The 22,620-nt window shown below is 43.2% G+C and overlaps 1 protein-coding gene across 3 annotated transcripts in view; it reads left to right on the plus strand.

Moving 5' to 3' along the window:
* LOC122782677 (ryanodine receptor 3-like) overlaps positions 1-22,244 on the plus strand; it is an 87,790-nt gene extending 65,546 nt beyond the window's left edge. Inside the window, exons 61-107 of one of the 3 annotated variants that reach the window (XM_044047120.1) lie at positions 51-166; positions 248-315; positions 425-546; positions 705-754; positions 984-1,044; positions 1,649-1,887; positions 2,228-2,309; positions 2,416-2,546; positions 2,625-2,948; positions 3,411-3,651; positions 3,754-3,841; positions 3,982-4,074; positions 5,498-5,668; positions 5,804-5,863; positions 5,952-6,086; positions 6,457-6,569; positions 8,159-8,255; positions 8,434-8,511; positions 9,132-9,241; positions 9,340-9,391; positions 9,475-9,531; positions 9,628-9,727; positions 9,810-9,889; positions 9,972-10,048; positions 10,268-10,341; positions 11,264-11,281; positions 11,889-11,969; positions 12,053-12,141; positions 12,243-12,371; positions 12,465-12,569; positions 13,192-13,273; positions 13,498-14,813; positions 15,206-15,264; positions 15,345-15,516; positions 15,600-15,686; positions 15,780-15,974; positions 16,076-16,206; positions 16,401-16,443; positions 16,554-16,681; positions 16,778-16,838; positions 16,924-17,070; positions 17,950-18,084; positions 18,174-18,330; positions 18,502-18,566; positions 19,209-19,309; positions 19,819-19,870; positions 21,092-22,244. In XM_044047120.1, coding sequence (XP_043903055.1) covers positions 51-166; positions 248-315; positions 425-546; positions 705-754; positions 984-1,044; positions 1,649-1,887; positions 2,228-2,309; positions 2,416-2,546; positions 2,625-2,948; positions 3,411-3,651; positions 3,754-3,841; positions 3,982-4,074; positions 5,498-5,668; positions 5,804-5,863; positions 5,952-6,086; positions 6,457-6,569; positions 8,159-8,255; positions 8,434-8,511; positions 9,132-9,241; positions 9,340-9,391; positions 9,475-9,531; positions 9,628-9,727; positions 9,810-9,889; positions 9,972-10,048; positions 10,268-10,341; positions 11,264-11,281; positions 11,889-11,969; positions 12,053-12,141; positions 12,243-12,371; positions 12,465-12,569; positions 13,192-13,273; positions 13,498-14,813; positions 15,206-15,264; positions 15,345-15,516; positions 15,600-15,686; positions 15,780-15,974; positions 16,076-16,206; positions 16,401-16,443; positions 16,554-16,681; positions 16,778-16,838; positions 16,924-17,070; positions 17,950-18,084; positions 18,174-18,330; positions 18,502-18,566; positions 19,209-19,309; positions 19,819-19,870; positions 21,092-21,187 — 6,268 coding nt within the window. In that variant the 3' untranslated portion in view covers positions 21,188-22,244. The remainder of the gene's footprint in view (positions 1-50; positions 167-247; positions 316-424; positions 547-704; positions 755-983; positions 1,045-1,648; positions 1,888-2,227; positions 2,310-2,415; positions 2,547-2,624; positions 2,949-3,410; positions 3,652-3,753; positions 3,842-3,981; positions 4,075-5,497; positions 5,669-5,803; positions 5,864-5,951; positions 6,087-6,456; positions 6,570-8,158; positions 8,256-8,433; positions 8,512-9,131; positions 9,242-9,339; positions 9,392-9,474; positions 9,532-9,627; positions 9,728-9,809; positions 9,890-9,971; positions 10,049-10,267; positions 10,342-11,263; positions 11,282-11,888; positions 11,970-12,052; positions 12,142-12,242; positions 12,372-12,464; positions 12,570-13,191; positions 13,274-13,497; positions 14,814-15,205; positions 15,265-15,344; positions 15,517-15,599; positions 15,687-15,779; positions 15,975-16,075; positions 16,207-16,400; positions 16,444-16,553; positions 16,682-16,777; positions 16,839-16,923; positions 17,071-17,949; positions 18,085-18,173; positions 18,331-18,501; positions 18,567-19,208; positions 19,310-19,818; positions 19,871-21,091) is intronic. The other 2 variants (XM_044047121.1, XM_044047122.1) reach the window with 2 other exon arrangements.
* The last annotated feature ends 376 nt before the right edge of the window (positions 22,245-22,620 follow it).

Below are 22,620 nucleotides of genomic sequence, written 5' to 3' on the forward strand. Positions count from 1 at the left end.
TATGAAGGGTTGAAGGGAGTCCTCAATTAAAATATGTTCTTGTGCTGCAGGGGTTTGAAGGACTTGGAGCAGGATTCTTCTTCTATGGAGAAGAGGTTTGCGTATAGGTTCCTAAAGAAACTCCTCAAGTATGTCGACTCAGCTCAGGAGTTCATCGCCCATCTAGGTATGATCACATGACTCGTCACTACAACGCGCATAATGTGATCGTCTTATTTCTCGAAATTATAAATTGTTTTCAATCCAGAGGCCATGGCTGCCAGCGGAAAAACTGACAGGTCCCCTCATGAGCAAGAAATTAAGTTTTTTGCCAAAGTAAGAATAAATTCTCAAAAAAATTCTCAAAACTCCTCAATGTATGCATGACAAATGTAAAACCATCAACCCCCGATTCTGTCATACCAATTTATGTGTCTTCTTTTAGGTTCTTCTCCCTCTCATTGACCAGTACTTCAAGAACCACTCTCTCTACTTCCTCTCCTCTCCCAGTAAGAACCTGAGCAGCAGTGGTTATGCCTCCAACAAGGAGAAGGAGATGGTCACCAGGTAGCTATTCACTAAAAAAAAAAAACACAGCATGACCTTAAATCTGTACCACTCTCGACTAAACATCTTAATCCCTAACTGTCTTCATTTGTAATCTTCTCTCCAAGAATTGACTGATTTTCTGATTTCCTCCCCTTTTCTAACCTTCACACTTGCAGCCTGTTTTGTAAACTGGCAGCTCTTGTCAGACATAGGATTTCACTTTTTGGTAAGCTGATCACTACAGAAATGTGTGCGTGTGTATGTGTGTAAATGTAGATATATGTGTGAAGTTTGCTTGTATGTGGTAAGTCCACAACACTTATTCTGTCTATTTCAACTTCACTGAAAGGACTATTGAATATTTTTGACTCCAGATTGCACGTAACCATGAGTCATTATTGCGTTATCACTCAATTCAGATAAAAAAAACTTTTGTGTTTGATGGCGTATTGTAGGGAGTGACTCCACCACCATGGTGAGCTGTCTGCACATCCTGGCTCACACCCTGGACACAAGGTGGGTGCATTTTGGTCTGAGCTCAAAACCTGCACGGCTACCAGACCAGTCCTGTTTATTTTATTCTTCTTGAAATAAAATGTCGAAAGGAAAATAATTAATGTTAACATAAATCCTTGATTTGATAATGGTAATTGTGTGTGTTCTGTGTTCTGAATTAAACCCTTTGTTGAAACCGCAATGCAAATGTGTCCCAAACATTTTCCTTTATACACTTAAACACACATTTTATGTGGCATACTTTGTCCAAAGTTTGTAGTGGTCTTAATGTACTGTTGAGGCAAACCACCTGATGAGGCAAAATCAGCAACTTGCTTCTGTCTTATTTGTGCTGAGATGTTCCTGCTGATTCTCACAGACTCTGTTCTCAGACTAATCATATTAATGCATTGTGCTGGTGTAGAGTCATACAGTACTGATTCAATGATAGAGGATTCAGGGTGTCTCATATTTCATGACAAAAACCTTAAGAGACTGCGAGAGTAAAGTAATTGCACGTGTCGTGCCGTTGGTAGACTGTATTGTCTTTCGCATACCAAGGATTGTCCTTCATGTCTCTTCATTTGGTCTCCGTCATTTATTACACTCTCCTTTACGCCAATAGGACAGTGATGAAGTCCGGCTCGGAGATGGTGCGTGTGGGACTGAGGACGTTCTTTGAGAACGCGGCAGAGGACCTGGAGAAGACGTTTGAGAACCTGAAGCTGGGGAAGTTCACGCACTCCCGCTCGCAGATGAAAGGGGTGTCGCAGAATATCAACTACACCACCGTGGCTCTGCTCCCCATCCTAACTGCTCTGTTCGAGCACATCACTCAGCACCACTTCGGGGTGGACCTGCTGCGTGAGTCCAGACCGCCTCTTTGTTGTGTCAAGGGATGAGTCCATTGGAATCTCATGTTGCATCCTCACTATATTACGTAACGGTGCAATGTGATTCAAACAATTGTTAAGTTTGGAGTATGAATGAAACCAAAGTGCTGACAAAGTTTTTAACTGCTTAAATGCCTCTTGTCCCTCAGTCAGGTCTGATAGTTTGGATGTAGCATACATCAGACTGAGGCAGAATAATAACGTCACCATTAACAATCAATCATTAACTTGAAAACTTGATGGTAACTTGACTTTATGGTACAACTCAAAGCTCAGTTTGTTGAGTTTACATCTTTTTTATCGTTTTCCAGTGGATGATGTCCAAGTGTCCTGCTATCGAATCCTGACCAGCCTCTATGCACTGGGCACTGGGAAAAACATCTACGTGGAAAGGTATCCTCACCCAAAGTTTCCTGTGTATGTTGTCCTTGATAGTGGAGAAGCTCGCTGATATGCAGTGCAGTTCTTATCAACGCTCACCCTTCTGTGTGTCCCTCAGACAGCTGCCAGCTCTCGGACAGTGTCTGGCCACCCTGGCTGGTGCCTTGCCTGTGGCCTTCTTGGAGCCGTTGCTCAACGCATACAACCCCTGCTCGGTTTTTAACACCAAGAGTGCCCGAGAACGAGCCAGTGAGTTTTGTTTTCATGGAGGATGAGCACTCAGCATGCTGACTAACCTCTAATCCTCTGTGGTGTTTTTGTTTTTAGTCTTAGGCATACCCGACTCAGTTGAGGAGATATGTCCCGGGATGCCGCGGCTAGATGGCTTGATGAAGGACATCAATGACATGGCTGAGTCTGGGGCACGGTACACAGAGATGCCTCACGTTATCGAGGTGGTGCTGCCCATGCTGTGCAACTATCTGTCCTACTGGTGGGAGAGGGGGCCGGAGAACCAGCCGGCCAGCGGGGGAAGCGTCTGCTGCACCACCGTCACCTCGGAGAACCTCAGCCTCATTCTGGGCAACATCCTCAAGATCCTCAACAACAATCTGGGCATCGACGAGGCTTCGTGGATGAAGAGGATCGCAGGTGGGCATCACTTGTTATAACAGCTAATCAGTTTCTCTATTTTACCACTTTGTTTTTTAGTTATACATCACAACACCTTAGCAGTCAGTCCTCACAGGTCCTGTACAATTCCTGATCCAATTTCAGCCTGTGTTGGCAATTTAGCATTGTGAGGACAACTGTTAATATTTTCTTTATAATGAGAAAGACTATCACACATACTAATTACCTTGTTGTTCAGCAGCTTAATGAGATAAACACCTCTTGTAATGCTTGACAGAGCCTGCTTTCAGATGAAGGATGCAGCATACAACTAATATTGCAAGAAGATCAAACATAGGCAGAATAAAAGTTATGCACTGGAGCTTTAAGCAGCGTTAGAGTGAAAATATTAATGAAATACAAGCAAATCCTTGATTCATTCTTGATTCTGAACATTTTAAGCAGACTTGAACAAACTTTTGTCTCTCTTTCATCGCTCAGTGTATGTGCAACCCATCATCAGCAAGGCGCGTGCCGACCTACTGAAGAGCCACTTCCTGCCCACATTGGAAAAGCTCAAGAAGAAGACGGTGAAGGTGGTGTCTGAAGAGGAGCTGCTGAAGGCGGACAGTAAGGGAGACACCCAGGAGGCTGAGCTGCTCATCCTGGACGAGTTTGCTGTCCTCTGCAGGGACCTCTATGCCTTTTACCCCATGCTAATCCGCTATGTGGACAATAACAGGTCAGCACTTCAAATAGCAGATGATGGAATTCTCTTAATTTCTAGTGTTTACAGAAAAAAAACATACAAATCCCTCTGTTTTAATCATTTCTGCTGCTGCAGGTCCAGGTGGCTCAAAGAACCGGATGCTGATTCGAACGACCTCTTCAGAATGGTCGCAGAGATTTTCATCCTCTGGTGCAAGTCACATGTGAGTTCTCTCACTCCCTGTCCAATATTTTAAATGTGATATAGTACGTGTTGTGCGACACGTAAGGAAAGCAGGATTGTGTTAATTAGACCTCGATATATGTGCCGTGGGTTTTCTTTTGACACTTTATCTCTCTTCAGAATTTCAAACGCGAGGAGCAGAACTTTGTGGTTCAGAACGAAATTAACAACCTGTCCTTTTTGACTGGAGATAATAAAACCAAGATGTCAAAGGTAGGTTTTATGCCTTCACATCAGGTCTCATCACCGTCAGCCTAATTTCCTTATTATGGAGCTTTAATGAGCTGTCTCAGGTGGCAGATTGTCTCGCCATGTATTTATGTGTGAGCGTATCAAAATCTAGATATACACAGCTTTGTATATGGTAGCATTTTCTCTGTGCTGTATGATGAACATATAAAATTCCAACGGTAGAGAATTATGCACACATGTGACTATTCTATTGGGTGAATGCTAGAGAGTTCCGTTTTTACTGATATCTATCCATGTGTTTAGAAGGCAAGTGGTTTTCACTGCAGTGCACATCCATGCTGTGAGGACTGTGAACCTCGATTAAATGCCTTCTCTTCCTGATCTCCCTCTCTCTCTCTTAATAGTCCTTTAAGGTGATGCGGTGCATGACATGTTTACCTATCAGCTTATTGGCTTATAGGCCCCTGTTGCCATGCAGAAAATCCAATAGTTGCCATATAGCTATGCTGTATAATGTAATCTACTGCGTAGTTATATATCATACCACCCTGATAATGTGAGGCATGGTAGCCTGGCATGGTGCTTGGCCAGTAGTTGCCTCACGCTGTGCATTTTATATTATAATTGACGTGTAACATACATATTATATTCGTGTTTTCTGTGAGCTAGCTGCTTCACTCAAGCTCACAAGGGGAATTTTGTCCTTAACTGTAAACACCATGCTGTTCAAACAGATGCAACGCGCCCGTTCTGCTTCTCAGGTGTGCTGTGAGACTCCGGATTGCTTCAGTGGCACCGATTTAGCGTGGTCTCAGTTTGTGCCTTGCAGTAACAGAAATGCTGCAGTCGCCTCTGGCTTTTGTTCAAGTGCTCATGTAAAATAAGATAATCCGTTTAAATGTTAAAGGGGTATAACATGCTTTAGGGGAACATTAATCACTGCAAAAATTAAAAAATGTATTATGTATTACCTCATGACACCTAAAAGAGGGGTTTAGTCACCATTGTGAGTTATCGGCTTGATCATGTCTGTCCTGTTTTAGCCTCTTCTTGCTGATTTCAAGTTTGTTTTAGAATTGATTTTGAGATCGTATTTAGATCTTCAGATCCTCTGGCACTGGCCGTCTTTCTATTGTAGAGTCCAGGTGGAAAACTAACAAAGCGTTTCCCATCACACCCCCGAGGCTCTGTAATCACCAGCCCTAGGGAATAAGGCTATCTGAGTCAGTGTCTTCATTAAAGTTATATCTAAAAAAACACAACTTTACTCAAAAGCCTTTTCTGATTTTATCTGATTTTATCTAACTGCCTGGTTTAAATTTTTCCTAATGATTTTCTTTTTTCAATTTCTCTGGTTGAATGTTTTACTCTGTTTCTATAGTCTATCAGGGACATTGTTTGAGCACTTTTAAGCACATATAATTAGTTTCTTATTTATTTGTAGTCTGGAGGACAAGACCAGGAAAGGAAGCACAAGAAACGGCGTGGTGAGTTCTACTCCATCCAGACCTCGCTGATCGTTGCTGCTTTGAAGAAGATGCTGCCAATAGGCCTCAACATGTGCACACCAGGGGATCAGGAGCTGATATCTCTAGCCAAGAGTCGCTACCTCCTGGTGAGAGAAAGAAATGATGTTAACTGATGTAAAATATACAACTTAATAAGTAACTCGCCGCATCTCTAAATGAGAGTGCTTGAGATTTATTTCGTGCTTGGCGTTCATTCTATTTTGCCTCCTGCTGTCCCACAGAAAGACACAGATGACGAGGTTAAAGACCACATTTATCAGAATCTGCATCTCCGAGAAAAGGTGAACAGGTTGAGTTAGTATTGCAGAAATTGGGTAACGGCTGCTGTAGACTAGTATTTGACGTCCTCCTCTGTCACACACTCCCCAGTCAGAGGATCCTGCAGTCAGGTGGCAGCTGAACCTCTACAAGGACATAGTGATGAGGAGCGAGGGGCCTCCGGACCCAGAGCGGGTGGTGGACCGCATTCAGAGGATCTCTGCAGCCGTCTTCAACCTGGAGCAGGTCAGTCTTCTTCAAAAGTTATAGAATCCTGTGTGTGTGAGGGAGATATTCTTCATCAAGCAAAATACATTACAGATGTCTGGGACCCACAGACGGGTCAGGGGAGATTCATTTGTGGTTTATATATCTCTTAGAAATGGTATCAGCAGGATTAGCAGTGATTTCATCATTGACAATAAGTCCAAGATATCCTACTCTGTTATCAGGCTCGTTCTCTACCAACTTAAAAACTGTAAAGTGTCCGATCCAATTTGGTGCAACATCGTTTCGTGCAGCAGATCACGGTGAAAATGCCAGCTCTCAGTTTTCAGCGCTGAACTTGTTTCCTCTGGTTTGACGGTTAACACTGCTCTTCTTCTGCTCCTATTAGGTGGAGCAGCCTCTGAGATCCAAAAAATGTGTCTGGCAGAAGTTGTTGTCCAAGCAGAGGAAGAGAGCAGTCGTAGCGTGCTTCCGCATGGCTCCTCTTTATAATCTACCAAGGTACGTTTACACCTCTTCTGTTTATGTTTTCAAATGATGCTAAACACATAATCACAGATCCAGGACACACTTTGTGGTTATTCTAGCAGATTTTTAATTTACCACGTAGGTAAATAGCATAGTATTATCTTTCATGTTTGCTGGCCAAATACTGCCACACTTTCTTTTTCTTGAATCGTGAATCTAATTTCTCACCTTCATGGTTTTTGACCCTGTATTAATGCACAGCTTCCCCCCCTACTTCCATTTGTTGGACAAATGTCTGGCCCACAGCTGTTATCAAGGACTAGAAAAAAAAAAAAGGGGACACTAGCAATTTCATGCCCTGCTGCTCTGTAACTCAATCACCAGGAGTCAGACGGAGAGCTACAGTTGGGAGGAAAACAATTATGAGGCCCAACCTGAGGGTGGTCATCTTCAATATGTGCTCAGACAACGCTGCCTGACAGCATGACTCATTTATTCAGGCTTGATGACAGTGAAACAGAACATAACAAAGCTATATAATTATTAGTCAGTATTTACAATGCAGATACAGCGGCTTTTTATTTGGCGTAGTATATATTTGTGTTTAAGGAACGGATGTGAAGCCTCTGGATGATGTCGACGCATCTTTTTTCTCCTTTTGTGTGTCTCTGCTCAGCCTTTTGTTTCTCTTGTGTGTCACTCTCTATTGTACCTCATCCCCTCAGGCATAAAAACAATAATTACTTCCTGAAAGCCTATCGACATATTTGGCTGGGGAAAATGCATGAGAACACAGACTATGACAGTCTGCTCTCCATGCTGACGGTAACGTAGTCCTCGTCCGAAGTTGCTACTGTTTGACCCGGCACACCTTTCTCTACCACCCTTCGCTTTCCTCCTGGCACGGTTTATGCCACAGAATTTAACTCGCATCTGATATTTCCACTGGTCCACATCTGTAGATTAATGCATCTCAATCGAATGCTTTAAAACAGAAGTATAACAGTTTGCTTTTTTTTTTGCTCAGAATCAGATGAGAAGATCAATCCCACTTTTATTTATTTACTCTACGTATGAAAGTAACACCACTCTCATGAGAGTGGTGTTACTTTCAGAAAGAGCAGGAACTACTACTTGGCTGCTTTTTGTACTCACTGTGCAGAAACCTAATCTTGTAGCACAGAGATTCCCTAGGTTTTGGGCCACGGCCTCCCTGTGGGAGATGCAGGTACTGCAGTTGGGCTGGGAGAGGTCATGAAAAAGCATTATGATTTTCTTTTGCTTTTCATTAAGATATATGTTTTTGAAAAAAAGGATTTGGACTTTTTAAAATTAACTTTTCACATTTTATAATAGAGGTTGATTCAAATATCATTTTTGGTGGACAGTTCTCCACTCTCTGCTTGCACATGAGAGTGTTGGAATTGCGTGTTTCTCGAGCAACCGCGTGGCAGCGAGCATGAACAGCACTGACCTTCGATATCAAAGTGATGGTCCACTCTGAGGTGACCAGTTGGATGTGCCCGTACCCTAAACTAACCTCTATTAACCCCTTCCTACAAGCATCTTCTCCCATCCTTTTGCAATCTAACTCAAGCTAATCTCCTCTCACCCTTCCTCAGGCATCGTTCTATTAACCTCTTCCTCCTGGCCTATCAGAGAATATGGATAGAAACAGAGGAGTACTCTTTTGAGGAGAAGCTAGTGCAGGACCTTGCAGTAAGTAATTTGTGTCGTCCCCGGCGCCATATTGTTGGCTTGAGAGCCGAGCCTCGTCCCCCACAACTCTCCTCCACTTGTGCCATTTTCAAAAGTGCCAGTTCCACTGTGTACCCGCTGAGTCATGCTCAGTCATCCATCGAGTGTTTGTTTTTTTTTCACGTGTCACTCGTCATAGTTGGCAAGCATGACATCACCGCTGATGTCAGAGCCAGCGCTCGTGAAATGGTGTGTAGCCTGTGTCATTCGGGCTGAGGTAAGCGAGCACAATGCTTTGAATGACATGACCTGTCACAGTCATGGTTTGAATTTGTTGTAAGCAGAAAGAAACACAGCATTTACCGTAACACTAGCTGCTTACACGTTCAAGGTTCATGAACTACCAACACTTATCTCATCTGAAACAGGAGATAATCGCGAGGGCACATTGGAATTTGTGTTTCTATAACGAAATACACCTTTTTTTGATTCTAATCTCCCCACAGTACTTCGAATTAAAGCTTAAAGCTTAAAGTTAAGAGACGAAGAACTGCATGACCCAGTCGAGCAAATGCATATGTTTTGCAGCAAAACTAGTTCCAATGTGTCTGATATAATCTCTGCTCTAGGACTAAACAACAGGAAATTTGTGATAGAAAACACAGTGTCATCCTCTTTATGCATGTATGTGCACACGCCTCTGATTGTGCATGCTGTTGGCATGTCTTTTTTCCTCATACTACTTCATTGTCCTACGTTAAGCAGTGTATCATTGTCAACTATTACTTACCTAGTGTTCATTCAAGATGTCATGCTGTACTGCAGATGTCTCTGTTCAGTAGCTTCTAACTGTCGATGTTGAGACGATGAGTTTAAGTGTTTCATGGCCTTGCCCAGAAAACGCAGCTCACAATGGAAGAGGAGGAAGAGGAGGAGGTCAGAAAACAACCAGACCCGCTCCACCAGCTCATTCTGCATTTCAGCCACAACGCTCTGACTGAGTGCAGGTGAGCACACGCTGACATGGGAACCTGGTGCCAGCAGATTTTTACTTCCGTCACATCACAGTTTGTAAGATCAACCTAATACTTGTATTTCTTTTTAGTTCTTTGGAAGAGGATCCTTTGTATATTGCATATGCAGATATGATGGCAAAGGTATTCCGTTCTCTTAACTGCATTGACGTACAAGGCTCAGCGACCCTGTATTTCAGGCTTGACACTCTTCTTTTCGCTGTCAGAGTTGTGCTGAAGGTGAAGAAGAGGAGGACGAGGAAGGAAAAGAGAAAACCTTTGAGGTGCTACTGATTTCTCGAGAACGTTTTTTTCTGCTTTTCATCCGTGTTTTTTGTTTTAAGGGTTAAACAGATTCACACTGCTGTCCTCTACTACAGGAAAAGGAAATGGAGAAGCAAAAGATGCTGTATCAGCAGGCCAGGCTTCACGACCGAGGGGCTGCAGAGATGGTGCTCCAGATGATCAGTGCCAGCAAAGGCAAATACAACACACACACACACTCTTGCCTCTCTCTTTGTCTTCTTTGCTCTGACTGTGGTGTTTGATTTGCGATCGTCAGGTCGACTCGGCGCTCCCGTGACGTTCACCCTCAAACTGGGCATCTCCATTCTGAACGGGGGCAACACGGTGGTCCAGCAGGTACTCAAACTGCGTCACCTAGACATTTTACAATTCAAAAAACTCAAACTCTTTATGAACTTAATCTTGTATTTTGATGCAGAAAATGCTCGACTATCTGAAGGAGAAAAGAGACGTTGGCTTTTTCAAAAGCTTATCTAGACTGATGATGTCGTGCAGGTAACGGAACATTAAACTATTAACATACTCACTATTTTTCAGCTGCAATTTACTGAAATATTGAATGCACTTTGGTGAGTGTATGTCCTGTGGTTTTGCAGTTTGACCTATATTAAGGACTAGGGGTGAAATGCCATTACTCACAAATGTCTTAATTGTACACAGTAAAACATAAATGCAGTAAATCACAGCTCAGCTTTTGTCCCCGATCCCTTTCAGCGTTCTGGACTTGAACGCTTTTGAAAGGCAAAACAAAGCGGAAGGTCTGGGAATGGTTACTGAAGAAGGATCAAGTAAGTGAGGTTGATAAACGTGGTAAAAAAAAAGTACGATGTCGATAAATTTTTAAGAGACTTTGCTCATACGGATACAGGGTGCGACACAGCATGTACCATTGAAGAAAATATAAACAGATGCTTGCATTGCATGTAAACTGAAACCATTTACTGTTTACTGTTTATACGCCTTTATCTGTGCAGCAAATTGATCTTTCTCCTCTGCAGCAGTCTTGAGTTTTCAGCCTTTCAGTTTTACAGAATGTGGTCCAAACCACAATGGCAACTCAGAATCGCTTAATGTGAATCCCACATTAATTATCTGTCTCATTTGGGCTCGTGGTGTTATTGTGCGTCCGTTCGGGCCTGTAATTGGCCTCGGCATTAATATTTGATCTTTAATTTCATTTGACATAATAACCCCCATCACCATGTCACGTTGTGTGTCATCATTGCATGTAAACCTGTGCTACTGTATGTTTAAGTCCTGTCTGGGGCCACGGGTGTCCACCACGTTAAAAATGATCACAGTCGCACACAAAATGCACACAAAATCCCACTCATAATCAGAGGCCATGTTTAATCCGATGGGTCACATACAGTACATGAATAAATTTGCTCTCATGCCTTTTTCCAACTCATTGTCACCACATAAGCTCAGGCATAAGTGATGGTAACTGCTAGACTGCCTAACCTGTAGTCCAAACACCTGCCGAGTGAGCAGACGTTAATGTAACACTTGGTTTAACTGTAGTCGTATCATATGTCTAGTGTTGCAAATCAGTGTGAGTATGTAAAGATATATCTATAGTGTTTGTCATTCTCTCCTGTTCCAACTCCTTCTAAATGACTCTCAATGTCTTCTCCTTTGCTTATGTCTGCTTTTGTTTTTGTTTGTTTTGTTTTCCTCTGGTCATATTTTTTATGTCATCGGTCGCAGTCAACGTGAGTGAGCGGGGTAAATACATGGTTTAGATTTTACTCATTCAGTGCAATGCTGACATCGTGATTGCTCCCCGTTCAAATTCCCTCCTTCCTCCTGCTCCCTCCTCCTTCCTCCTCCTCCTCCTCCTCCTCCTTTGTCCTGAATGCAAAACCACCTTCTGTGTACCATGGACTGAAAGAACACATGCATGCTTCTTTCACATTTGGATTGTTCAGTCCATGGTCTGGTGCTTTAAACTGACTCAAATCTTCTTTTGTAAGATGTTGGTGCTTTTAATTTGTACAGGCCTTTTTTTTTTTTTTTACATTTCTTTATATTTAATAATCTCCCAAAGCTGTTTTTTATGATACAAAAAAAAGGTTAGCTAAGTTTTATTCCTGCTACAAACCTTATTTTCCTTTGTACAGTGATGCACTATACCTTATTTGTTTGTCGTGACACTGTAACGTAGTGCTGTCTCATGTAAGTAGACTGCAGCTTTATGAGGAAGTGAAAGCCATGCAAGCTCTGATGCCCGTACTGACATCACAGCGACGCGCCTCTGGCTTTCTTCTCACAAAAGAGAGAGAGTTAAGAGTTCAAGTTAAAGAGAAGAGTTCAACTCATTTCCTGTCCTCAGGTTCCAAGGTGCTGCAGAACGATGAGTTCACCAAGGACCTCTTTAGGTTCCTGCAGCTTCTCTGCGAGGGCCACAACAATGGTAGGTGGACTCTTTATCCGGCAACAGCCAAACAACCCAACACGTGTGAGCGCACTCCTCTGTGACCGATGATTTTGTTTTAGATTTTCAGAATTTTCTGAGGACTCAGACAGGGAACACAACAACAGTCAACATCATCATAAGTACCGTCGACTACTTGCTAAGACTCCAGGTGTGAATAATATGTATAATTATGTATTTGCATTTCATATGTAAACCTCATTGTCCTTGGCATGCCAGATATATTTTTATTTTAATATTTTTGTCTGTTAGGAATCCATCAGTGATTTCTACTGGTACTACTCTGGTAAGGATGTCATCGACGAGGCCGGTCAAAGGAACTTCTCCAAAGCTCTGTCAGTGGCCAAGCAGGTCTTCAACTCTTTAACAGAGTATATACAGGTATGACATTGCAATACGTCCAAAGAAATATTACTTTTAATTACAGTGTAGGAATAATCTCTGATCCTGCACTCTGCTCTGTGCTTGCTCCAGGGTCCGTGTATTGGGAACCAGCAGAGTCTGGCTCATAGCAGGCTGTGGGATGCTGTGGTGGGGTTCCTCCATGTTTTTGCCAACATGCAGATGAAATTATCCCAGGTATCTATCTATCTTTCTATACAAATATCTATCATGTATACATCTATACATCTATCTATCTATCTATCTATCTGTAGTGCATCTTTATTTGTCCTTAAAATATTATCTTACCACTAGAGGGCTCTCCAGACTAAAGAATGACACCTGCACACTCACTGCAGTGTCTCCAAATCAGCTGTATGATACATGACTTCATTTGTGATATACCCCCCCCCATGCCCCATAAGGCAAGAGTGGTTGAAATCCAACTGTCTAACCTTATCTTAATTTGACAGTCGGAGCCAGGATGGAGTAGAGCACAGGTGGAGTTTTAAAATTGAAATCATGGCATTTGCTAAATACGGTCTCCACCGATATACTAAATGAGTCAGACTGACCCAGCCATCTGCTTCTAGGTGGTAAAATAACATTAACCCTGGTGCTGATGGATGGATGTTTCCTAGCAGTGCCTTCTGGGCCCCAGCAGGGCCACCAAGGCTCCTCACAATCAAACACAGCGATGATCTCTCCAAATTCAACTTGGTGCTTATGAGACGGGGCCACGGTGTCTTTGGAGGGTAATCTGTGTGATGTAGTGTCGTGTGATTGGCAGGGTTTTCTCTTTTCTGTCCTCCTCTAACAGGACTCCAGTCAGATTGAAGTACTGAAGGAGCTGCTGGACCTACACAAGGACATGATCGTTATGATGCTCTCTCTTCTCGAAGGTTGGCTTTTTTTTTTATATCTCATCAGCGACACCTCTGTGTGTCGTTTCATCAGCATTAGTTACAAGGGTAATCTCCCCGTTTATGACTTTCATCAAACAGATTCACGGGTTGTGATCAAATATTTACAGCAGCAGCGGCAGTGGCTTTGCGTAATTTGTAGAGAGAGCGTTGTGTTGCCTGTGTTTGCTGACACACATTTGGTTTCCCCCCCCCCCTCACAGGTAACGTTGTCAACGGCACCATTGGCAAGCAAATGGTCGACACGTTGGTGGAATCTTCCAGCAACGTGGAGATGATCCTGAAATTCTTTGACATGTTCCTCAAGTTGAAGGATTTAACCACGTCCGACAGCTTCAGGGAGTACGACCGCGAGAGCAAGGGGATCATCTCCAAGAAGGATTTTCAGAAGTCCATGGAGAACCAGAAGCAATACTCCCAGTCCGAGATTGAGTTCCTCCTCTCTTGTGCCGAAGCTGATGAGAACGACATGTTCAACTACACGCAGTTCGTGGAGCGGTTTCACGAGCCTGCCAAGGACATCGGATTTAACGTCGCTGTGTTGCTGATGAATCTCTCTGAGCACATGCCCCACGACGCTCGCCTATCGACCTTCCTCGACCTGGCTGAAAGTGTCCTCAGCTATTTTGAGCCTTATTTGGGGCGTATTGAGATAATGGGCGGAGCCAAGCGCATTGAGAGAGTCTACTTCGAGATCAGCGAGTCCAGTCGTACCCAGTGGGAGAAGCCTCAGGTGAAGGAGTCGAAGAGGCAGTTCATCTTTGACGTTGTCAACGAGGGTGGAGAGAGTGAGAAAATGGAGCTCTTTGTCAACTTCTGTGAGGACACCATCTTTGAGATGCAGCTGGCCTCTCAGATTTCAGAGCCGGACCCAGTGGAGCGCTCCGAGGAAGACGAAGACGACAAGCAGAGTGTCGTAGAAAACCAGGAGGAGGAGGAAGACGAGGAAAACATGATGATGGAGTCCTCCTCTGCCTTCACATTCGCCTGCATTTCCATGAGGAAAAACCTGTGCCAGTTCCGCCAAATGCTTACTCTCAAGAGCATGAGGCGACAGTACAGGAAATTCAAGAAGATGAGTGTGAAGGAGATGGTGCGAAGCTTCTTCTCCTTCTTCTGGATGCTCATCACAGGACTCTTCCATTTCATCTACAGCCTAATTTGGGGCTTCTTCCATATCTTGTGGACCACCATGTTCGGCGGCGGCTTCGTGGAAGGGGCTAAGAACATGAAGGTGACCGATATTTTGGGGAACATGCCCGACCCCACTCAGTTTGGCATTCATGGGGACGTGTTGGAGGCAGAGAAGCTGGAGGCGAGTGAGGCGGCTGCGTTGGCAGAGTTGGGTCAGATGGCTCAGGGGGACGCGGCAGAGGCCGACCTGATGGCCGAGCTGCTGAACATGCAGCCCAAGAAGGAGGGAAAGCATGGGGCTGAGCCAGGGCTGGGGGACGTGTCTGAGGTGGTGGTGGGAGATGCTCCATCTATTGCCAGTGCTGTCAAGCAGAAGAAGGCACAGGTCAGTAATCATGTGAAATCAGAAGGAAACACGATGGCTCTATTGGTCTTCATCGTGTACTTTAGAGCTGGAGTGTGTACAATATTAACGAGGCTGAATAATAGTTTTTTTTTATGTCAAGACAGATGGCGGCAACAACAGTATTCCATCAGTAAAGTGACGTGCCTGTAAACAGGTCACAGTATGTCTGAAACCCCAAAGAATTGGCCACAAAAATCTTGAATTCTGCTCATAAACCCAGTTGTTTACTAGTTTGACAGGACTAAAGTTTCTTGCCTCCACGCCGCTGGTCCTGCAGTCCTAACCCTGTCCTCGTGTCCTCCTCCTTCATAGCATCCATAAACCTTCTCTGGTCAATGTAGATAAAAAAATAAAAATATATCTTTTTACAGTTGGCTGCAAAGAAGAGGGCTTCCAATGGAGAATACAAATCAGACTCAGAGAAAGGAGAGTGAGTGTTCTGAAACTGTACTTTGTTCATCCTCTTGTGGCATTTGTTACGTGTCACTAACAGAAGGTTTACTGCTACAGCTCAGATGATGGTGAGAAGAAGGATCCCGACAAGGCCAAAGATGAAGCCCCTCCGGAGCACTCAGTGGAGAAGAAAGCCCCAAAGAAGAGGCTCGGCCAGAGGAAAGAACCACCCGAGGCCTTCATGGCCAGCTTCTTCGCTGGCTTGGAAGTTTACCAGACTAAGATGCTGGTGAGATATTATTTACCTCCCAGTTGTCTGAATGAATCCATATTAAGTATATACAGCTGAAATCCATAATGTTGTCTTCTCAGAACTACCTTGCCAGAAACTTCTACAACCTCCGTTTTCTGGCCCTTTTTGTTGCCTTTGCCATCAACTTCATTTTGCTCTTCTACAAAGTGAGTTTAGCTACTATTTAAACACATAGATTAAGTGCTTTCATCACTTTAAAAAAAAAGAATTTAATTAAAAATGTCTCCCCATTCTTTCAGGTAACTGGTGATTACTCGGATGATGAAGACCCCTGGAACGGTAGAGGCAAAGCTGGCGAGGAGGAGGAAGAAGGGGCGCTTGAATACTTTGTCCTGCAGGAGAGCACAGGCTACATGGCTCCAACGCTTCGCTGTCTTGCAATACTGCACACGATCATATCTTTCTTGTGTGTGGTGGGATACTACTACCTGAAGGTGCAGAAAACACCCAAAAACAGACAGAATTTGAACGCATATGAATGTCAACACGTTTCTTAAAATAGTTTTACCTGAATTCTGACTTCTGTGTGTCGCAGGTGCCACTGGTGGTTTTCAAGCGCGAGAAGGAGATAGCGAGAAAGTTGGAGTTTGCCGGCCTCTACATCACCGAGCAGCCGTCGGACGACGACATCAAAGGACAGTGGGACAGACTGGTCATCAATACACCGTGAGTTATCAAACGCTAACTTATTGTATATTGTTTTAAAAAAACACTAGGGATGCTATCGGCGCCATATCAGCATGGGCAGATATTGGATTTAAGATGTATTATAAATGTATATTTCAGGTTGTTTATAATATGTTTTAATATGAGTTCTTGTTGTTTAAAGTTTATTGTGTTTCTTTCCTTTTTTTAATCAGTTCCTTCCCAAACAACTACTGGGATAAATTTGTCAAACGGAAAGTGAGTGTCATTCTTTTGTAGTAGCTATAAATCAAATCTGGTGATTCTTTTCATTAAAGTGACAATATTACAGCGTCATCCTCTCCTCTGTCCCCTCCTGCCGTTTGCAGGTGATCAAAAAGTACGGCGACCTGTATGGAGCAGAGAGGATAGCAGAGCTGCTGGGCCTGGATAAAAGCGCCCTGGACTTCAACCCCACAGAAGAAACCGTCACCAAGGAAGCTTCGCTGGTGCTGTGGTGAGAGATTCGATTGCAGACGTGTCTGGACCAAAAATAGGACGTCCCAGAAAAAATTTGGAAGATCTCACATCAATATCTCTGTCTGTTTCCCAGGTTAAGCTCAATTGACACAAAGTACCACGTCTGGAAATTGGGAGTGGTGTTTACGGACAATGTGAGTTGTGCTTTTTTTTTGTCACTGACCGAGTGAATAGTGTTTCATGCAGGGAGTTTAACTGATGCACGTTTCCTTTTGCCAGTCTTTCCTGTATCTTGTGTGGTACACCACCATGTCCATCCTGGGCCACTACAACAACTTCTTCTTCGCTGCCCATCTTCTGGACATCGCCATGGGCTTCAAGACGCTCCGCACCATCCTCTCCTCTGTCACACACAACGGCAAACAGGTGAGACGCGAGGAGAGCGCAGGGCTTCTGGGCTGTAAGCGCCGCCTCCGTATTCCCCCGACGCACAACTGCAAGTCCATTTGACCTTGGTTCACTTTGGCGGTTGTAGCCACACTGTGATAGTGTGACATGAATGTCTAGTAACCACTGTAATTTCACTACATTTTTTAACACTTATATGGACTAAAACTGTCCAGGTGTGTTTCCACTCTGCAGGTATCACCATACTAGTTTGTGACACATGTACAACCCCTTGTAAAGGACATAATGTGGTGATTTTTGTTGTAAATTGTCAGCCTCATCTGAAAACGGGCCCTATCGAGTAGTCAAGTAATACTATCCGACCAGACTGAGGGTCATCTTTATTAAATATGCCTGGACAGGAATGGAAAACTAAATAGATGTCAGTGAAGGAATCAAAGACTCTGCCGTACGATGGATTCAATTTGAGTTGCAATGCCCCAAAAGTCTTCGCTCCTTTGCGGCGGCCGTTAAGTCGACCGACCCGAGGCACGAAACAAAGCGTCTGTGGTGTGTTTATGTCACCTCAATCTCTAAAAGGTGGATGCACACCTGAGTGGTTTAGGCTGCAAGAAATTGCCACATTCAGCCGCCTGTGGGCAGATCAATCAAGCTGTCAATCCAGAGTCAGTGTGCTGCTGCTGCTGCTGCTGCTGCTACCACCATTCTTGCTGTTTAGGATCACGAGTAAATCAATGTGAGAGCTGTTTGTGAATTGAGCTCCATGTCGGACGTGAGATGTAAAGGCTGCAGTCTAAATTCATTTATTTACTGTATGTAATTGGAATTTTCCTTGTCACAACCTCTTCTCTCGACTCAAGATCTCCTCTTGACATCTTCCTGTGTTCTTCTCTGTAGCTGGTGTTGACGGTGGGCCTGCTGGCGGTGGTGGTCTACCTCTACACTGTGGTGGCCTTCAACTTCTTCAGGAAGTTCTACAACAAGAGCGAGGACGACGACGAGCCGGACATGAAGTGTGACGACATGATGACGGTAAGATATTGTACAGAAAAATTCCCGATAGATTCCAATTCAACGCGACACATCATGGACCCGACTGTCCCTCTCTGTTTGCCCACCAGTGCTACCTGTTCCACATGTATGTTGGCGTGAGAGCGGGAGGCGGCATCGGCGATGAGATCGAGGATCCAGCCGGCGACCCGTACGAGCTCTACCGGATCCTTTTTGACATCACCTTCTTCTTCTTTGTCATTGTCATCCTCCTGGCCATTATTCAGGGTGAGCGCAGACTGATTGAGTGCTCTTTTTCCCTGCAGGTCAAATGAAGGTCGTCTGTATCACACTCAATTTCCCCGTGTCTGAGAGGAGAGTAGGTGTGAGATTGTGGGCTGCTCTACACAGCGCAGTATATGATATGTATGCTCACGGCGCTTCTTTCTGTGATCGTAGGTTTGATCATCGATGCCTTCGGAGAGCTGAGAGACCAGCAGGAGCAAGTCAAAGAGGACATGGAGGTGAAAGGATATTTCATTTTCACCCATTATGTCCCTGAGTGCAGACGCAGCAGGTTCAGGGGAAGAGGAGGGAGAACGTCTTTTACTGACTTTCTAGTACAGAGAATCAGTTAGCCTTAATTTATGTTTAAGATTTCATTGTAAGTGTTTGATTCTTCTCTCTATTATATAATAAATCAGCACAAAAAACCCTGAAGACATCATTAAATAGTCAGACTTTGACCCCTTTTAATTCATATACTATGTTTAACACTTAAACCTTTGTGCTTATTCTAACCATAAGTCAGAAAATGTCCTGTGAGTAAGTGATTTTGCCCATTTTTCCAGAATAACGTTTAATATCTGGCAGGTATTTACAATTTACTGCATGTTAAAATGGTGTATTAAAATGGAGAAAAACAAAAGGGACAATGTCCTAAAACCGTCCCCCTTTCTGGCAACAAAGACGTCGATTCGAGTGAAATTACCGTAATAACCGCACGTCGGCTTTGGCGTGCAACTTCTCCACTTTCAAAAACCGTCTGCCTTTTTTTCCGATAGCACAAACCGCCTCGTGATCACAGCAATGCGATGCGTTGTAGGGTTAATACTGTATTAATGTCTCCTGTGCCATAATCATCCTTTTCATCTTCTGTCCCGCAGACCAAGTGTTTCATCTGTGGCATCGGTAATGATTATTTCGACACGACGCCACACGGCTTCGAGACTCACACCTTACAAGAGCACAATTTGGCCAACTACCTGTAAGTATCTCACTTTTTATATATATATATATATATAATATATCGATCAAATATATATATATATATAATATATCGATCAAATCCTTCTGTAATTGAACCACAGTGGCCTCAGCACTTTTCCACAGCGTTAAAGCCGAGGCCACTAATAGCCGCAGTGATCCAGAACGCTTCATCCCCTCAGGGTTCTTTTCCACCTGTCGCCACGTTTCCTCTGCGCTCGTCGCTTATCCAGTGTCCTCTCTCAAATGCCTGTGACAATAGAACAACGGAGTTGTTTGCACTCGCTGTCAGCTGACCAGAGGGATACGAGACCGGCCTCATTATGTCGCTTCATTACTATTTAATGCCGTGATCTTTATTGGAAAATAGGTTTGGGGATGGCGCGCTCTCATGCAGTATTCATCACGATTGCGGCGCGCTGTGACGCCGACAGATACACAGCGGCCGCTGCCAATTACAACAGGTGATTCTATGACTCTTCATGTGACATTTTTGTTTTGTCTCGTCAGGTTTTTCCTGATGTACCTTATCAACAAAGACGAGACAGAGCACACAGGCCAGGTACAGTATAACGGCGACACTAATGAGCCATCGCTCATCTGAGCTTCAACCAGTGACACAAACAGTGACTCAGTTAACGTCCTGCCAATGTTGGAGAAGACACTGTACAGTAGGGATGGTTGCAGATGAATATGCAGTTATAGTGACTTATATTGTGGTACTATAGAATTTTAATTGGGTGGTAATTGCATAGCGTTACATACGATAGGATTGTATTTATTCATTGTATTTTATTTATTTTACATGAATAGCAACAGCTGGACTGCAGCCATCGGCTAATTTCTCTTTACTTTATTTACTATGTTTCATGATTAACACATAAATACACACAGTAATACACAGAAACACCTAAATGAAGTACAACCGCCACATCTATCCATCTATCTTTCGGTCTATTGTTCAGTCGTTCGTTCTATCGTTTGTTCGTTTGTTATATCATTCTATCGTTACATCGTTTGTTCGTTCGTTCATTCCATCTATCGTTTGTTTGTTCTGTCTATCGTTCATTCTATCTATTGTTCCATCGTCCTAATGTTTGTTGTATCGTTGGTTCGTTCTATCTATTGTTTGTTCTAACTATCATTATATCGTTCTATCTTTACATCATTCATTCTATCTCGTTATAGCGTCCGTTCTATCTATCATTTGTTCTATCTATCGTTCTATCTATTGTTCGTTCTATCGTTCCATCGTTCATTCTATCATCCGTTCGTTCTATCTATCGTTTATCGTTCGTTCTATCTATTCTCCGCTCTATCGTTTGTGCTATCGTTCATTCGTTCTATCGTTCCATCGTTCATTCTATCATCTGTTCGCTCTATCTATCTTATCGTTCGTTCTATCTATTCTCCGTTTTATTGTTTGTGCTATCGTTCATTCGTTCTATCGTTCCATCGTTCATTCTATCATCTGTTCGTTCTATCTATCGCTTATCGTTCGTTCTATCTATTCTCCATTCGTTTGTGCTATCGTTCATTCGTTCTATTGTTTGCTCGTTCATTCTATAGTTTGTTTGTTCTATCTATTGTTCGTTCTATCGTTTGTTCGTTCGTTCTCTCGTTCTCTTTCTCTCTTGATCAGTTTTAATAAACATTCATGTTTCCAGCGGTGAAAGTGGCATAACTGTGGTAATAAAGACACACAGCAGGCTAACTTGACAGCTGTCAATCATCATGATATACATATATAAACGTGTGTGTGTGTGTGTGTGTGTGTTTGCAGGAGTCATATGTGTGGAAGATGTACCAGGAGCGCTGCTGGGACTTCTTCCCAGCCGGCGACTGCTTCCGCAAACAATACGAAGATCAGCTCGGATAGATCTGACGCGATCCTCTTTACCTCTGTGCACATGGAGTGGGCTGCTGGGATGTGTAGTCCTACATGCAGCTTCTGGACTACAACAGTACACCAGTCATCACACCCCAATGCATTGGACCGGGCTGAGAAGAGAGAGGCAAGGCAAACGTACTTTTTATCTACAGTAAGAGAAAAGTCTTCTACCTACGTCACGTCGGTACAGATGCAGTCAGTGAAGAAATGACCTGTAACTTGCTCAGATGTTAGATTTTGATTCTTTTTGTTTAATTTGGGAAAGTGTGTTGCCTTTTTTACTCCACATAACCCCAACTCATTGCACAATTCTTATTCTTGATTTGTTTATGTTTTTGTTGTCTTTATTGAGTCAATGGGACAATAATAATAATTGTTGGGTCACATTATGCACAAAGAACCTTACTACAGTACTTTGAGAATGTTGAACTTGAGACTTAATGCCAAAAGAGAAATGCAGTGGCGTGCAGTAGAGTTGTATAGTGTGCAAAAAAAAAACAAAAAACAAATGTCTTGTGGAAAAAGATTTTATTTCAGATGTCGTAAACCATGCATATTGAGAAGATGAAGTTTTAGAAAGAGGAAAAAAAAGGTTTATGTAGGATTATAAAAATGCCTAAATTGTCCTCATGAAGTGCCTTACTGTACTGTGTCTACATTACAATGAAGCTATGCAAGACTTTTAGTTTTTTCTTTATTGTATGTAAGTGCAGTCGTTTTACTGGAGCAGTAACACGTCGCTGTCCAGACACATATTTTGTGGCTGAGAGTTTTCATTCGAACATGGAAGAAGATTTGATTTGTTTGATTTTCTAGTTATTTAGTTATTTATTTATTTATTTATTTGATTGATTTTGCCGAATGCAGAATAAGTGCAAGTGTTCAAAGTATGACGTGTAAAAGACGACACATCAGAATTTGAGGAAGCGCCTTCGAACAAGAACAAACGTTTAATTGCTATTGTATGGCCATTTGTATGTAGTAGCTTTGCTGACCTGTGCATTTCTTTTGATGGGAAAAATAAAGAAATCAATGCAACAAATGTGAAATGGTCTGCTCAGTGATCTTTAAACACATATTTAGAGCTAAATGACTCTCTATGTCTTCTCTGCACGGTTTAGTTTTTCTACTCAAGGTGGGCGGAGTCATCGCTGCACAGCAGTACTTCTACTACAGTCCCTGGACAGCGGTGCTGTCGCTAAATACACCAGACTCCTATGTTAAATATTGAGATTTTAGACATTTCCCTGGTAATTGTTGGAGATGAAGCCACGCTTTTCAGGATTGTTAAGTCTTTTTTACTGATCTACAGTTCGGCATTGTTCGGCTTGATTCTTGTGTCGGACGTCCCTTCCTGTGACGGCGCTCCATGACGACAATCAAAATGGGACTAGACCAGACAAGTCCAAAAATGGCAGACT

This window comes from Solea senegalensis, linkage group LG16 (genome assembly GCF_019176455.1).
Source record: "Solea senegalensis isolate Sse05_10M linkage group LG16, IFAPA_SoseM_1, whole genome shotgun sequence".
Lineage (NCBI taxonomy): Eukaryota > Metazoa > Chordata > Actinopteri > Pleuronectiformes > Soleidae > Solea > Solea senegalensis.